Source organism: Bombus impatiens, unplaced genomic scaffold (genome assembly GCF_000188095.3).
Source record: "Bombus impatiens unplaced genomic scaffold, BIMP_2.2 scf_0203, whole genome shotgun sequence".
NCBI lineage: Eukaryota > Metazoa > Arthropoda > Insecta > Hymenoptera > Apidae > Bombus > Bombus impatiens.
In genome coordinates, this window is record NT_176622.1 from 838423 (window position 1) to 855446 (window position 17024).

General features: G+C 36.8%; 1 protein-coding gene and 1 long non-coding RNA gene across 4 annotated transcripts; one reads left to right on the forward strand and one right to left on the reverse strand.

Moving 5' to 3' along the window:
• Window positions 1–2164: 2164 nt before the first annotated feature.
• On the reverse strand, window positions 2165–13859 carry LOC100748959. 3 transcript variants are annotated; one of them, XM_033319661.1, is made up of 11 exons: window positions 13822–13859; window positions 13665–13721; window positions 13348–13588; window positions 12924–13162; window positions 11722–12818; window positions 8981–9179; window positions 8038–8277; window positions 5523–5609; window positions 4613–4744; window positions 4384–4535; window positions 2165–3799 (listed from the first exon to the last, which is right to left on the reverse strand). In XM_033319661.1, the coding sequence occupies exons 6-11, from the start codon at window positions 9176–9178 to the stop codon at window positions 3673–3675; spliced, it is 936 nt and encodes a 311-aa protein (XP_033175552.1). In that variant the 5' UTR covers window position 9179; window positions 11722–12818; window positions 12924–13162; window positions 13348–13588; window positions 13665–13721; window positions 13822–13859; the 3' UTR covers window positions 2165–3672. The 3 variants fall into 3 exon arrangements, with proteins under 3 accessions (XP_033175552.1, XP_024222013.1, XP_033175553.1); XM_024366245.2 differs by having other exon boundaries at window positions 12647–12818; window positions 13348–13854; XM_033319662.1 differs by lacking the exon at window positions 5523–5609 and having other exon boundaries at window positions 13348–13854.
• LOC117151416 lies at window positions 6432–9140 on the forward strand. Its single transcript, XR_004461324.1, has 3 exons — window positions 6432–7043; window positions 7943–8263; window positions 9011–9140. It is a non-coding gene; the product is annotated as an uncharacterized LOC117151416 (long non-coding RNA).
• Window positions 13860–17024: the final 3165 nt, after the last annotated feature.

Below are 17024 nucleotides of genomic sequence, written 5' to 3' on the forward strand. Positions count from 1 at the left end.
TCTGAAGGAAAATAAATTATAATAGAAAAATTGTAAATTTAGAAGAAATTCATCAATAGATTCGAACATCGTTTGCAAGTATATTTGCCAACAGAAAAATTAATTAATTAATAATGTATCGGTATAATCGATTTTCAAAGGATCTGTAATTATGCAGGAGAATTCGAATTTTCTTGATAGAAAGCACTTTCGAGTCACAGGTGTCTCACCTTCGACGAATCACCGACAAACGCGCGAAGAAGCTTCCGTCTTTCGCAACCTTCCGTCTTTGCGCGTTAATTCACACTGTTTCGCGCAAGGAACCAACAGTTTGTTCTTCTTGCTTTTTGTCACGGACTGTGATTCTCTTGGCGTTGTTCGCGCCTGTCCGCTGGTTGCACCGGTTAAACGCACAATGTCCTCGTTGTCGCAGAAGCGAAGATAATTTTTGTTATCATGAAGATCTGCAGACACATTGTTCCCTATCTCAGCAACAGAATGTCTTTAAACCAAGTAATTGCTGAGACAGTTGACCTAGTTGGGTTCGAGGAACAAGTAGGATTTTCACGAAGATTCGACACTTAAGGAGGTATTCTGGTCCAGAGGCACGAATTTCGGCCGATTTTTGAAGCTCTGTACAAGCGAAACAAAAAATATTTTTGCTATCCTTCTTTTTAGCATTTGTTTATTGATATTTCGAGATTACGTAAAAAATTCACTGAAAGAAAAGATTCAATATTTAAAAAGTTACGAGCTGGCAAAGTGGGTGCTGCCAAAAAAATGGGGTGTCGTGGCGTGCGTGATATCAACCCTTCTGGTCACCCGAAACAAAAAATGCGAACGGATTCTTAATTAGTATGGATGCCGCTATCGTCTGAACCTTGGAAAAGTCAATACGACATTTTTTCGCAGAATGACGGCCGTTTGAAAAAAAATTTCTTATTTCGCACGTTTTTTTGACAATTCCGAACGCTTAAAAAATAGTAATATTAAGGATTTTGAGCTAAGCGTGGTCCGGACGATAGAGGAGTATATAAGGAATATTCGGACCAAATTTAAAAGAAATCGGTTCGTTAGAACTTGAGATATCGTACACGCCAACTCGGAAAATGTAGTTTCGAGAAAAACGCGTTTAAAGTTTTATTGCACGTTGGTCCCGGTCGGACCGGAGCAGATGTTGCGTCACAAAAATGGCTGTAACTTATAAAATAATTGAAATTTCGAAAAATCCTTTTAAAGGTATATTCTTGAATGTCTAAACTTTGGAAATACGAAAAAAATTTTCGATTTTTTCAAATTCCTAGTCCAAAATAGCCCCTTAACTTCGATTCTTTGAATCTTTAAATCTTTGGATCTTTCAATTTCTTCATTTTTTAATATCGAGGGATAAGGCGGGGCAGCCAGCTACGCTCGTTGAAGCCCAGAACTGAAGACGACGCGTCGCGAGTTCGAATCCTCGGCATAAAGGACTTCGAAAAAGGGACGGAAAAACCAAAAATATCGAGGGATAAAAAAAAAAAACGTCATTCAGATATTACACGGAACCTTTGTTAATAAAAAAGATTGTGGTAAGAAAATTTACACTATTCACCTGTCTTATGTTGATTTCTGTTCCAAATCAAAGAGACTAGACAAAAAGTAGCGTTACATTTTACATGAAAATTCGACTTAATCGTGATTCTAAATGTTGTAAAAGGCGACCGATTTAATCGGTCGATCGATGTGGTGGGTTCGTTGAACGACAGCTTCGGAAAGAGGATCACCGTTCTCGTTTGGTCTCGACACGGTTCTCGCGTATGAAGCTAAATGAAATCTTTAACGAAATTTGTCGTTGCGTTTAATTTAGAGGATTACCGAGACGACTGTCCTGGTTGGATTCAAAGAACTGTGAATGTTCATGAGTATTTTGATGAAGATTTAACGCTGATGACGCCAGCAACGATTTTCAGAGAGCGTCGGTTAGCTCGAGGACTTTTAAGAAAGGAAAGTTGTCACAGCGAGAAGCCAACGCGACTTTGGTCCAATAATCGGCGTATTAATTGCCTTAATTGTTATTAATGAATTTTATGTAGAGGACGCGCGCAAAAATAACGAAAGCGAGAGTTACAAATTTGTACAAAAGATTTGAAAATTTATAATTTATAATTGAAGGACTAAGGATTTTGAAGGATTTCGTGGACTAAGATTTATCAATAAGACCGTTTATTAATTTCAATTGAGATATCATCGTACCGCACATCATACATACAACTTACGTCTAAGAGATACGCTAACTGAGCTAAATAGAACAGAACGTGGCTATTGTGAAAAAAACTCCACCCGTGTGTTTGTTTGTTTGTGTGTGTGTGTTTACGTGTATACATATATAATACCTATATACAATAGATAATTTTGAGCGGGTGATAAAACAAACACAATATCCTGAGACGTTAACTCGTAAAAAAGAAAACTAGGGAGGGGCATTCCAACGTACGAATTTCCTCGAATCCCATTGGAACAAGCCAGAAAAAAAGATTCGAAGAAACTCGTCAATCTGATTTACCAAACGTAAAACATCCGACAACTCAAAGCTCGTCTTCCTCCCCGAAACGAAGAAACTGTCTCGCTAAATGCGAACAAGCTAGAGATTAAATATTGAAGATGTCGACTCGGATCGTGGCAAAAAGAAAACGCAGATTCAATTCAAACAGAGATTAACAATGCAGATATTACAATTAACGTTCGATAATTGATTTTCAAGGAAAAGAACGGGTCCTCCCTTTGCGTGGTAGCTGTTCGAGTCTCGACTACAGGCTAACTCTATGTCCACTAAGTTCAATAAATAGAAATAAATATCGTGATTGTCGTAGAGACCTGTCCAAACGGTACACAGTTCGTCCAGGCCCTGGAATCTCATTCAGTCTACATCTACTTTAAAATGTATTATACTCTCGCCATTGTTTCGTGCACGGCCTCTTCTCACGCGTATTCCTCTCTGTCGCGAACTCCTTTTACGTAAATGAACTCTCAGGATCCGCCAGGAACGTTTCCACATCCCAGAGAACTCGGAGAGTTTTATCAATCGTTACGGATTATCGACCAATTAATAGCAACGCTGTCGGACACGTTGATCGACCAATAAATTAACACACTGTTCACTAGCTATTTTATGCAAACATTGATGCATACTGCTTGATATTTTATCCAAAGATGAACGCCTGTATCACCAGCCACAACGTCCGTGCGTGTAAACACGAGTTTACTAGTGACTGGTCAACAATGTATTAAAAACTGATCATTAATCGATCAATAAAACCTATGATTTCGTCAATTCAGATCGGGTCTTACTTTCGTTATAATTTCGCTTCGACTGAGTCTCGGTTCTAAATGTTCCAATTTAAAATTGGTCGATCGATGAGGCAAGTTCGTCGAACGAGAGCTTCGAGAAGAGGATCACCATTCTGGTTTGGTCTCGACACGGTTCTCGCGTATAAAGCTACTCTTCCATCGGTGCGATTTAAACTTCGGCACACGACGATTTTAAACCCGGCCAAGACACTCCAAAAGTTAATAGAAAATCTTTTAACGAAGGAATGATCGTTTTAAACGGAATTCCTCGTTGAGTTTAATTTAGAGAAGTTAGGAATAACCGAGTGCGGTGTTAGTCGCGTCGCAGAAAGTCTAAATCGTACTTGAAGGAATCGAAAAGGGTTTTCATACGGCGTTGCAGTCCATGAACAGGGTTCTGCAATCTTCACCGGTGCGTCCGCGTCGACCTGCTTCGTACAGTGCTTCGAAACCTACTCCGCTCTGCCTTTGGAGCAGGTAACTTGTCGCGTACCTTGAAAATGTAAGAAATTTGATTTATTACTCGTTTATTATTGCAAGTATTACGTTGTTTGTCAGCGTCGGTCAATCACTGTTTTCTTTGTTAATGTTATGTAGATTCACAATCGAGGAGCTTTCTGACAATCCAGTCCATAAGACAAAATGACGAGTTAGGTAGATTGTGTCGAAGATACTTTTAATATTTTGTACACTCTCTAACTACTGTGATACCTGAGTTTTAATTGCTTTGTGTCAACTGTTAATTTGAAAATCTGAAACTTTTCAACTCTGGAAATCTAAAAATGTAAAAATATAGGGATTACAGGATTTAAAAGTTCGAAAACTTGGATTTCGAGAATTAGAAGACTCGTAAGTTTAGAAATTTGAGAATTTTAAACATCGGATATTTGAAAATTTGGAAATGAAATGTGTCAGTGCGACGAATTGAAGAACTTTGTTCTTTTATACGTTTATAGAATAATTCAAATATTTAACTAGAAAAGCATTCATCGCCTATATATATATACTTACTATATATATTCTTCCCAGAAATCTTCTCGATTGGAAGAACACTACAAGAAAAATAAAGGCACTTACGATCCAAGTTGACAGAAGATAGAAGACGTCCCCTGAGCATCTGCAACACACTCTGCACTGGCCTCGCAGAGGGCTCTTTCGGCGCAGCCTCGTTGACCTTCATCTTCCGCACGACCAACGTTATTAAATGACTTCACTGACCTCATGTAGCCCTAAAATAAAAATCGCGTTAACCTCAGAACGGATAAAAACAGAGTAGGTTTATACAAAAAATTATATTTTCAAGTACCTTGAGCATGGAAATGGAGGCGACTGCAGCTTCTGAAACCGTGTCTCGTCTTCCCATAGACCTAGCTGCCAGGGAACGATGAGAGAACGAGGTCTTCAACGCGTCCAGAAGATTGATCACTATGCTAATGAACTGTTTCGGAGAAATTGATCCATTAAATGCGTGTAAGAATTATAATACTAGGCGAAATCAACAGAGCAAAAGCATTATTCTACTCGTGGAAAGCGTACTTTTTATTTTATTTTAGCTTATCGACGCTTCGTCAATTCCTCTGTCATTGATCTTAATAAAATTTTTCACGAAAACTTCATTGTAAAATTTAGAAGTGATAAATAGACTGTGGATTTTTATGCATCTGTGGGGAATTCGAAGATACATAAAATACTTAAAACAGAATGCTGAACCCCCTGAGTATTGCAACACCAACAGCACCAGCGTATGTATACTTTGCTACTGCATCAAATTCGAAGATACAAGATGCAACTTAAAAATACCCAACGATATGCAATCGCTTCTAACCAATAGAAGAAGACAATGTGAAAAATGCCCTAAGTTTCCTAAAGGAGATAAATCTTTTGCACCGCCTATAGAAGTATATAAAACTGTACTAATTCGCTAGCTAATAACTAATTAATTATTTATTCATATTTATGGAATACATGTAATTGTGATTACTTGTTAATATCTTAGCAGGGTGTGTGACGAAGGACAAAAAATAAAACGCATATACGAAGATATATAAAATATCCAAAGTAGAATACTCTGCTTCTTTAGTTATTTAGAAAAATATGTATTTCGTATAAATATCCATAGTCTATATTCTAGTGTATCTTTTGACGAAACGTCAATTAGAAAAAGAGACAGAAGGAGTGAAATCATTCATGTACAATGTGTTCGATCAGGTACTAACCTCGGAAGCGTTTTTAGCCATGACAGCAACCTGATCGGGGTCTCTGCCCTGTCCTAGAAACGCGCCCAGCACCGCAGTCAAAATGCCCTAAACAACCGACACCAGCCATGTGCTCTAAGTTAACATTCTCTGATGATATATTTACAAAGGAGATCGAGTCTGTAACGTTGCCCCAAGCAACAGATTATATTCTATAATTTACACGAAATCACAGTAACGTACGATCTTCAATTACGAAACTATTCTATAATACATTACAATTTTAGAATTAAACAAATATTCCGTCGAACGGTAAGGAAGGAAGTTAGACAAAAGTTAAATCGAAAAGGTATTTTCTTTACCCATTGATAATACTAAAAGACATTATTTTAGGATTTTAGGATTCATAGAATATTTTTAAAAAGTATCGAACGAAAGAGGACGAAGTCGGATCGAAATCGGATCGAAAGGGAAATTAAGTCGTTTAGAAAACGTGAAGATCGTTAACGTGTCCAGGGTCCCCTTAATTGCAACAGCAGACAGTAGAGCTCGTTAAGGGAAGTAACAGCTCGTGTCGACAAACGACTCGTACGTCGTTGTGATTTCTCTTTTAAAAAGAATTGCGTACAAAAGTAAGAGGACGTAGAAGCGACGATATTATTTTACAATGCGTGCACGAACGACACGTTCCATCATAGATAGAAAAACAGCGATATCTTCTTCTCGAATTCTAAACGAATATTTCTTTAGGAGAAAGACGAACGTCTCTCCGTGTTCCGTTTCATGCTCAGCGATGTACAGTTTACAGCGTAGACGTGCTACTAATTCTAATTTAGGCCCGCCGTCCACGAAGTGTCGCTTCATAGAAACGTAAGCGTAATCTATTAGACATAACGATACGTCTCAGATGTCGAGTACGCTACTGAAAATGTTAAACACTTGTCGTCATGACAAGAACGCGCAGCAACGAAAACGGTTTGCCGATGTTCAGGCGCACGTTGCTTTACGACGACCGCACTGAAGCTCGGTCTGCACATCGAAAAAACATGTCATGATGCATCGACACTCAGCTTTTTCGAAATCTGCATCAGTTTTAACCTACGTTGAAACACATGTTTCAACATATTCGATTATTTTCCAACTCCAGTATTGTCGTCATCAATCGGACTATCGCAGATCATAAATTGATCGATATGTCGATTATAAAAAAATACAAAATTAAAGATTCTCCTCGAGAGGAAATTTATTTCCTACGAAATCGTATTCGGTATCCTAATTCCTATATCGATATGAGATAATTTCTATACAAATCCGCCGATACAGATCTACGTACACTGTAACGTGTCTGACGAAAGCTGCTTACCGATGCATGGTAATATGTTTCGACGCGTAAAATTTCGTTTCACTGTTGGTATCAACGCGCTAATACGCGTCTATGAAGCGACGCTTCGTGGATAGCGGACCTTAGCTATTCAAATGTACAGCGTTACTGGAATCTAGACAAAATGCTACGAAAGGAGGGGTCGATCGAACGATTCCATGGTAAATACATCGAATCGTAGACAACATTCTACTAGAATTTGAAGAAAATTCTACAAAAAGTTCTATAAAACTATATGAGTGGCTATTACCATGGAATAATTCAGTTGAGCCTACAATGCGTTTGACCCAGATCGGTTCTCGCGGTACAGTCAGTTCAGCTTGTGCTTGCTTTCGTTACGCGACCCGAATCAAGATGAAAGTCTCGGAAACTCGCTGTTCCTGTTGCGCGAAACCGTTTCAAGTAACCCTCCGATTGCTTTCTAACTCTGTTTCTTAGTCGCGAACATGTCCAATATTAATTCCGATCAAGTATACAAAGTTTTCTAATAATCACGGTACAAAGGGAAATGATTCCGCGTGAAAAAGCAAGTCGAAGACATAGAGCAAACTTTGCTCGTACGTCGTTTTGCTTTCGAAAAAATCGAGTTTCAAAAGTCGTCAGCTATACCCGAACTTCGCTAATTGCGGACCGAACGATAGCGAATAATCAGCAGGAAATTTATTCTACGCGCGAGAATTAGTCGAAAATATAGAATAAAATTTGGTTTTGAATAAAAATAATTTTGGAAATTCGTCACACGCCTGTACGAGGTTAAATTCTTAACTAGAGATGATCAAGCTCTATTTCTGTGAAAACAATTTAAACAATTAGTCTAACGAGGCTTTAAAACAATTAGTAGATTATTCCCCGACACCAAGCAAATTTTCAAATTGGATTTTCTCAAAAACAAAGCGCTGCCTGAAGAAATTATATTCTATATTTTCGACTTATTTTTTCACGTACGACCATCCCCCTGCCGATTAATAGAACGTGCCGTGACTAATAGAACACGCTGTATGTTATCATGAAACGTATCGCAGCATGAACATACCTAAAAAATGATACGTTTGATTTTTAGGTAATGGATGGACTAAAGATTCTACGAAATTTGACGTGGAAGCGGAAATGACCGTAATCAAAGGGAAGAAATGTGTGATGTTGTTGCGAGAGTACCTGCATGGGGCTGCTCTGATTGTCAACCTTGTCGATACCATCGACAGGTTGTTGAGGACCTCCTAGAAGAGCGGTGAGCACCCTGAGTCCTACTGACAGTAAATTTGCCCAAGGACTGGCTGGTGCTCCATCGTCGATCTCGTTTTTGCTTGGACCGGCTACACCGCCTGTTTGCCCTAAGAGCATCTGCATCAGCATGCTCAGCATGTTCGACCACGAAAACCCGGTACTGCTACCTTCCTGGTGGAACAAAACGGAGAAACGTTTAGTCTAAAATCGAGAAAATGGAAGTTCGAAACGAATCAATTTGCATGAGAAGAAATAAATATCAGGTTGTCCCAAAAGTTCCTTTCGTTTTACAAGGAAATAACAGATGCACGACATTCTTTATTTTATATTATTTCATTGAATTATGTGTTTTGTACTATTGCTATAAAATGGATCATACATTGACTTATGGCAAATTACATTGGATCATATTGAATTATGTATTTTCTTTTTTATTACTACAAAATGGATCATACATAATTCAATAAAATAATATAGAAAGGAAGAGAATGTTGTGAATCTATTACTTTCTTGTAAAGAGAAAAAAACTTTCATAGACAACCTAATACGACTATAAATGATGATGTTAATTATTATTATTGTATACTACATATGTATAATAATGGACAACAGAAAATTTATAAAATAAGAGGTGTGAGAGTAAGCCAACGTAATTTTCTACCAAGAAAATTCTTATTTTTCTTCTTTTTTTAAGTATATTCTGAAAAATATAAATCTGCATAAAAATTCGCAGACTAATAACATATGTATGTATACACCGTGGGATAGAAGACTGTTAGCAATATGGTAAAAAATATTTTGTACTAAAGAGTTACTAAAATACATAGTGTATCGATTTAAAAAAAAAAATTAAAAAATGTTTCTAATAGTTTACTTGAATCTGATTGGTGCTGATGTCGTCCAGGTCATCGAGGGCGACCTTCTTCATGGCGTTTGGCTTCTCCGCGAATTTCCTCTCGTCCCTCACCTGCTGTTGGAACTGTTGCGGATATTGAGGATGCTGTGGCAGTGATGCTGCTTGTCCAAGAACAAGCGCCACCAAGCATAGCGACACGTACTGATTGTATTTCATTCTGAAAAGAAAATTCAACCTTCTCCATCATCGTCGATCAATACCAAAAGAGCGATCGATTCGATGATTAATTAAAAAAGAGAGTCCTTCGTCACAAGTAAATGTAGTAAGTCTGATGCAACACTCTCGCTCTCTCTCTCCCTCTCTCTCTCTCTCTCTCTCTCTCTCTCTCTCTCTCTCTCTCTAACATCGAATGACTCAAAAGAGAAAACACGGATGGAGGGCCGAAGTTCAAGAAGAATTCAAACTCTTTATATGGAATCAGAAAAATGTCACAGCTTCCGTTCTTAACGCTGCTACGATCCTCGGATTTGTATGTTTCAATCTTGCTCTCACTGTTGCAAACGAAAAGGTTTTTAGTATTTTAAGAGAATGTTTAACATGAGATAATATTTAAAATAAAGTTGAAATTGTACACACCAATAAGAGACTTTTGACGATGAGAGGAGGCAACAGCAGAACTGAATTTATTTTTCTACCTCTTTTCCTTCAAACAATTATATGCTCTCTCAAGGAAGAGAGTCCTTAATTACGCGTAAATGTAACTGACGCCACGCTCTCTCCAGCATCGAATGACTCAAAAGAGAAAACAAGAACGTAGAACCGAATCAAGAGGAATTCGAATTCACTATATCGATTCACGCTCCAAATATGTCGCAGCTTCCGGTCTTCAATTTATTCATCTATCTGCTTTCTTTTGAATGATTGAACGAATACTATAATAACTACGAACTCTCTCAAAATTTCTAGAATCAAACTTACAAACAGATGAAAATAATCTTCCACGTCGATTACTAAATCGCGAATGTTTATACAGATTCACGCTCTTATGAACACAATTACCAAAAATGAAATTTAAATAGAGATTTCTTTCATCTTTTACGTACTACGAAGAAATACAGTAGTTTGGATACTCTTTACATTTTTGTATCTAAATCTGGTGAATGAGAATTCAATATGAATGAAAGTAACCATACAAATTCATACCCTTGGAAACATGATTAAAGGGAATGAAATTTAAATAAAGATTTTGCCCATCTTCTGAATACTGCAACGAGTATCGTACTTTGGATACTCTTCACATTTTTGTATCTAAATCTGGTGAATGAGAATTCAATATGAATGAAAATAATCATACTTTGAATGAAAATAATCGCACTTTGGAAATTTTCTATATTCTTGCTTTTAAACTTCCCGTAAATGCAACTGCACTTTGCCAGTCTATCGATTACAAATATTCAACCAGAAGTACCTGGTAACCGGAGCGGGAAATAATTTTTCTTTTTTTTTTTTTTTTTGATATGCCATATAATGTAGAAAGACATAGTGGCCAGAGAAGATTCTACATATTCTTAATTAATACAAAAAGAGGATCGTAGGATGTACACGGTTCCGTGATCTCGATGGAAGGCTACGTTCATCTAGGTAGTCCGGTATCGATAACCTTGATCTTGAGCCTCGGAGCGTTGGTGAGGAAAAAGCGAAGCGATCGCGGGCACGCGAAACGAATAAAGCGGAATGGTACTGGCGTAAAGCGGAGGAACGACGCATCGAGCGACAGGAAAGTGTGTCAAAGCGGTTAAGGTCATCCTGGCAACACCAAGTAGCCCACTTCTCGATCGAAGCTACCGGTTTGTTGAACCCGGCAGGTACCGTTACCTGAAAACGCGGTCGCGACCTACTGACGTCTTCCTCGTCCTCGACTGTACCGGTTGGTTAGTCGCGGAAGAAAAATAAATAAATAAAAAAATGAAAGGAAGAACGTTGCCCAGCAAAAGGAAATCATAGAAATCCGATCTCCCTGGGTAATTAAAAAGGGAGTTGAACAAGTTTCTGATAAATGTTCGAGAAAATTAAAGTGGAAGATTGAGTACGATCGACATGTAACAATATACGATACAAATAAAAGAAAGAATTAAGGAACACTTCTGTGTTTTGGCGATGATTATTCATAGGTAAAGAAAGAATTTAAAAAAAAAAGTTCGTTCGTTTCTTGCATTCAATGATAAAACGTAAGTGAATAGAGGAATTCCAAGGAATGGTTTTCGAAAGCAAATAGAAAAGACGTAGCGTGAAGCCACGCCTCTCGAAAACGGTACCTGCCGCGGAGGAAAAATCGCGAACGATTTCTAACTGTTGCCGGCATCTGTAAAAGGCATTTGCTACCCGTTCCTAGCTCGTCGAATTCGTTCGCGTATCGTCGATTTCTAGCACGACAGAAAGAATCTTCCATATTCGATGCCCTTACATCGAACGTTGATACTCTCGACCATGGAACAAGTGTCATAAATCGAGCTTAAAATTATTTTCGTTGAAAGAGCGATCGAACCGAGCTTTTGAAATTATATTCCCACGGGTCCAGACTATGTAAGTACGAATGCAAAATGATCTGTCAGAATTGGAACTGGAAAAAAATGGAAGAGTTCGTTGAACGATCGTACGAGAGAATTTCGATAATTTGAACGTTAAATCGCAGTAATCGGAGGAAAGTAACGTGTGATACGCGAGTGTCGACGTATCTGGGCAAACTGTAAGGTACTTACTTCGTTACTTCCAGGTAGACTTCCTTGACACTGACTCTCAGTTCTGAAGATGAAATTCCACGCGAGGTGTTCTATATAGCTTGCGGATTCACGTGGGGGTAAGCCGCACGGCCAATGACCACACACCTTTGGCACTATTTTCAATGGAACGGACCAATCCTCTGCCGCTTCTGTTCGCTGTCGATCCCGAAGGTCTACTTTTCGAATACTTTTCGTCCAGATTTTACGGTTTCAACATTCCACCAGCCTTTTATCGCGATCGAATACTCTCGCACAAAACAATGTACGAACGAACGTTCGGTTACCGAGTTTTCCCTCCTTCCCTATGTTTTTGCTTCGTTGATTACTGAAATTATTTCTGACAAAGTTCAAAGGATGCATCTCGTAGTTTAATTATAATTCGCGTCTGTCCGGAACTGAGCTCGTGCTATATCATTCTCAAGCGTAGCTCTGCCATGGCTAGAACGTGGATACTTATGTATCTATGAGAAATTTCAAAGAGCAAGATTATAGCGCATAGATGTACACGATACTAGCTACTAATTAACCGTTAAGAGAAATAAAACAGAATAGCAACATTATGTAAGAATTAGGAATCCGATAGAAGAATCTGCTGTACTATAAGAAACTGGAAGTAAAAATCCAATCGATCTGCTTGTAAGAGGCTCTGAGCCTTGTAAAAGAAACAAATAGAAACATATAAAATATGCAAAGTGTAGCATCATGGCGTTCAATATGTGAAACAGATCTCCGGTCGCGTTACATTTCTCCAATAGCATTTATAGAAGTACAAATACAAAGTAGAGTGTGAGAGTGTCCAGTCACGACTGTTTACTCGAAAATGCAAATTCCACGAGACCGCAAAAATCTGTAATCATTGACGCTAGCGGTTTTTTCTTCCCAATGGAATAATTTTTCTACCTACTTACGGCATCGTTCCGAGCTTTCTTGTTTTCCTCGATTCCGTCGAGTTTATCAAGACGGTTAACACAGGCCAGTTAGAATACAAACGTATCGCGAATGAGATAAACTTTTCAACCGTTCTCCGGCTGTATCGTGTCATTAGTTCCTTCCAATAAGAACCACACGAAGGATTTCTAAAACAAACGTATAAAAGATGTTGGAAACTTTATCGTTTAATTATCTAAAGAAGGTCGATGTAGTCGAAGGTGTCGGTGAATATTAGAATATCCTGTTCGCACCGGCATCAACCAAACGAATTGGACGCGAAATAAAACGACGATGCATCGATCGATCGTTGGATTGGCCCATTCGCTCGTCCACAGCCGGAGGCTTTCCTTTTCTTCTTGAAGGCCCATTTCGCGTTGCGTGCACCCTAGACTAGGCGGTCGCGATTCATCATAACTGTTTCAGTAGCGGGATGCTGGAGTCGTGTCTTCTTATTAGGAGCATCTCGCTAATCACCGCGTATAAGAGCGACCTGCAATTCGCGAAAAAAATAAGTCGGACCTTCGGTGAACGTACTTGCGTACGTGTATTCGATTTTCTACGTTTCATCGTTCTTTGATACTTTTGATCAGTGGTCTATCGGTGTACAATTTTCGGACGCTCTATGAAAGAAATTCGATAGAAGAATTTCATTAGAACAATCGGGGACGGATTTACCTCGACGCTAATGACGCTGTAAACCCCGGAAAGCTATGAGGACCGGGAGGTGGCTGTCGAAAAGCTTGATGAACGATCTTCGGAATTACATAAAATACGTTTGTTGGTAGGCGAAGACTGGGACTATGATTTTAGTTTGGCTGGTACGATATCTGTTGAATCAACACGTATAGAATGTTCGAGATGGCCATCGAGCGCTCCATGTTGTATTCTGAAGTGTTGTGGAGGATCCTTGCGTTTACTAGAATACGTGAAAAACAATTGAATCGAACGGGACTCGCTTACCATGACAGTTTTGAAGACGATTCTACACTGACCATCGTATCGTGCGTATCTTGTGACAGATTACCCGGAGGATAAAGATCATTTAGAAACTGAGATTAAAGAGATCGTTTGGAGACGTAAATATCAATTTCCTATTGGTTTAACAGGCATCCGTTTGGTCAGGATAAACTTCTTTTAAATTTGGTTTACCTCAGAGCCCCTAGAGGGTTAAATCCGCCACTGAGCACGTATATATATATAATATAAATCCTTGGGGTAAATAAGACGATCGATTCTGGAAAATCAAGTTTATTTTGGGAATAAATTAAATTATATACAATAACAGTTAATAATAAATCTACTATAGATTTTACCTGTCGTACAAATGTTACCAATCGAGAATCGATTTTCTAAGCCCTAACTTACCGTTCTTCTCTCGTGATCTAATCTATTCAGTAAGATGGCTGCCGGTAAAACAAAGCAAAAGTAAAAATGTCGGTTGGCGGGTAGTTTGAATTCTATAGAATTTACATATATATATATATATATATTATAAAAATTAGTATACAGCTTGGATAGATATCTCGAGCATGGATGATTAAACTACTTTTACGGGCTCTACGAAGTACACATTTGTATTAAATATCTTGTAGCTGCTAAATATTTTTAGGTTCGTTCCAAACTTTATCGATACAATGACGATGATCGTGTCTCATGTAGTTATATAATATGTCTCATAAAGTAGGAATTGTTAATCAATTTCAAGATTGAAGTATTATTAGATACTTAAAACGTTGTTCGTTGAACACGGTGTACATTATATGTATATACGTCATAGATGGATAGTAACGTAACGGGACTAACAAACGACCTTCAACAAGGTGAACTAATTCTTCCGTAGAAGTAAAAGGTCCATCGGAAGTACTAATTCCTTCTTTCCTTTCTTCCTACTTCTTGTGTCAATTGGAGCGAATAAAAAGAACGTCTTCAGTTTAATATTTTGACAAAGGGAAATGTTTACCATGAATTTTGTATAAAAAAAAGAAAAATAAAACACATAGGAAGATATAGAATCAAAGAAAGATATTAAATACGAAGATTATCTACAGAAAAGCACAATACGCAAATTCCAATTTGTTCAATAATCCCACATAGGTTTAGTGCCATGCAAGAATCCGTTGTAACTTCTACGATCCCAATTTTTCTCATAAGTCCATGTCATTAGAAATGATACATTGCCTGTATGTATGAAGCATCATTAACGTTTTCTACTAGAATTTTTTTACTTTCTAAACATTTGTTCACTTTCTGAATAACTTAAAAACACTATATTCTTTATCTGTTCAATATTAGTATCAGTACCATCGGTAAGGTAGATTCCGCTGAAAAGTAGAAAGCCTGTATACCTAAAGGCGCACTTTTTCGATAAATTGGAATCTCAGGAAAAAATCCGATGTTTCTAGTAACGGGAACTGTTTGAACGTTCGTTAGCGTGTTTTAGATACAAAGAAACGGTAATTCATATGTGCACGCTTCGCTTCGATATAGCTTTTCAAATTTTTGTAGGCTAAGCTTCGCTTCTGTCTGAAATGCCGTGTCCCGTGCATGAATGGCATCACGCTCGTTCCTCCCGAACGAACCTGGGAAAATTATCGGTGTTCCGGCATCTATAATAAAGCTGAAAAGAATAAAAGATCCAGTCCGCTATTAGACCTTTACCACTGACACAGAAATGCAATGGTACATTAACGAGCGTGAACCAGTCATTTCTGTTTGCCTCTCTGTCAGTTTCCTTCGTGACCGTTTGCCTCGTCAAGATTATAATTATCCTTTAATAAATTCAATCCTACTACATCGAGAATTCAATATACCTTTTACTTACGTATAATATTTATTTATAGTGCATGTACTATCTTTATATTTTATTTCGAAATAAACTTTCGCTGCAAACGATCCTCACAGTATGAATGAAACTTTTGGATGACGGTCTGGCTCTCATTTTAATAAAATAACTTTAAATTTTTTCAGAAAAATGTTAGTATAAGTTTGAAATAAAAAAATATATATAATTAATACCACTAACGATTCATTCATAACTTTCTGAGATTTGAAAAAATTTTAACAACAAAAGAGGTACAGTTAGGTGAAAGACAACTTAAAAAACATAATTAAAGGAAAAAGAAATAATATACGGGGTGAAAAGTAAAACAGGTAAGGTAAGCGGAAAATATAGATTGGATAATATAATTTCAGAAACCTAACTCAGAAATTCATTTTTATGGGTACTTAGTGGCAAACGAATTTCATTTTGTATTACATACTGGTAGAATATCTATTACAGCTACTTGACATACAAAGTGTCAGGATAGCGGGAATCGTTGAATGTATTCTATCATTTGTATTCTACCTTCCTTTTCTTGCACGGTGCATAATAATTGTTACTTTGCAATTCATTCTAATGAAAAATGATCTATGAATTTCATATTAGAAATAATGGGGTATTGTTTTATTGCATGTTTAAAAATATTCTTCTCATTAAAAAAATATAATAATTAGAGTGATATTTCAACATATACATGTAGCTACTTTTATAGAAATACTTTTGTAATATTATATTCCCTTGCTAATATATTATATATATGTAGAGCTTTTATTCAGGTTCGCGAGATTATATTTATTAAAATTCATATCCTTAACCTTTAACAGATGCATAATATCTTTAACAATGAATGATGATTCAGATAAAGATAATGGCAATCTACTTCCGCTATTAATAAGAAAGCTTTTGATAAATGTGAAGATTTTAAATAATTAAACGCTTCGTTCATTTGCAAAATAAGATTGTTTTATTCAATTCAATTTGCAATTTTACAAATTGTAAATAAATTTTGTAATGAATTCATAATTTTCCGTTTAATAATTTGTGTAATTGTGTAATTTTATAATAACTTGATTCCGTTGTACGACCGATGAAGCTAAAACAACTCTTCTCGTACGAAAATGAACCAAAAACTTATAGGTTCCCGTCACGCGATGATAATGAAACCAATATTGGATTACTTAGAAAGTGTAAATTGAATTACAGATTTTGATCTAGCTCTGCCTTTAGTTCTAAACTGTAGACTAAGTTACTCTTTTAAAGAGTTCTATAAAAAAAGAAATAAATTAACTTCGTTAAAATAAATGCATGCTTTATATAGAAAACGAAAGTTTTAAAGAAGAAAAGATTGTACATATTATATATATATATATATATATATATATATATATATATATATATATATATATATATATATATATATATATATATATATATATATATATATATATATATATATATATATATATATATATATATATATATATATATATATATATATATATATATATATATATATATATATATATATATA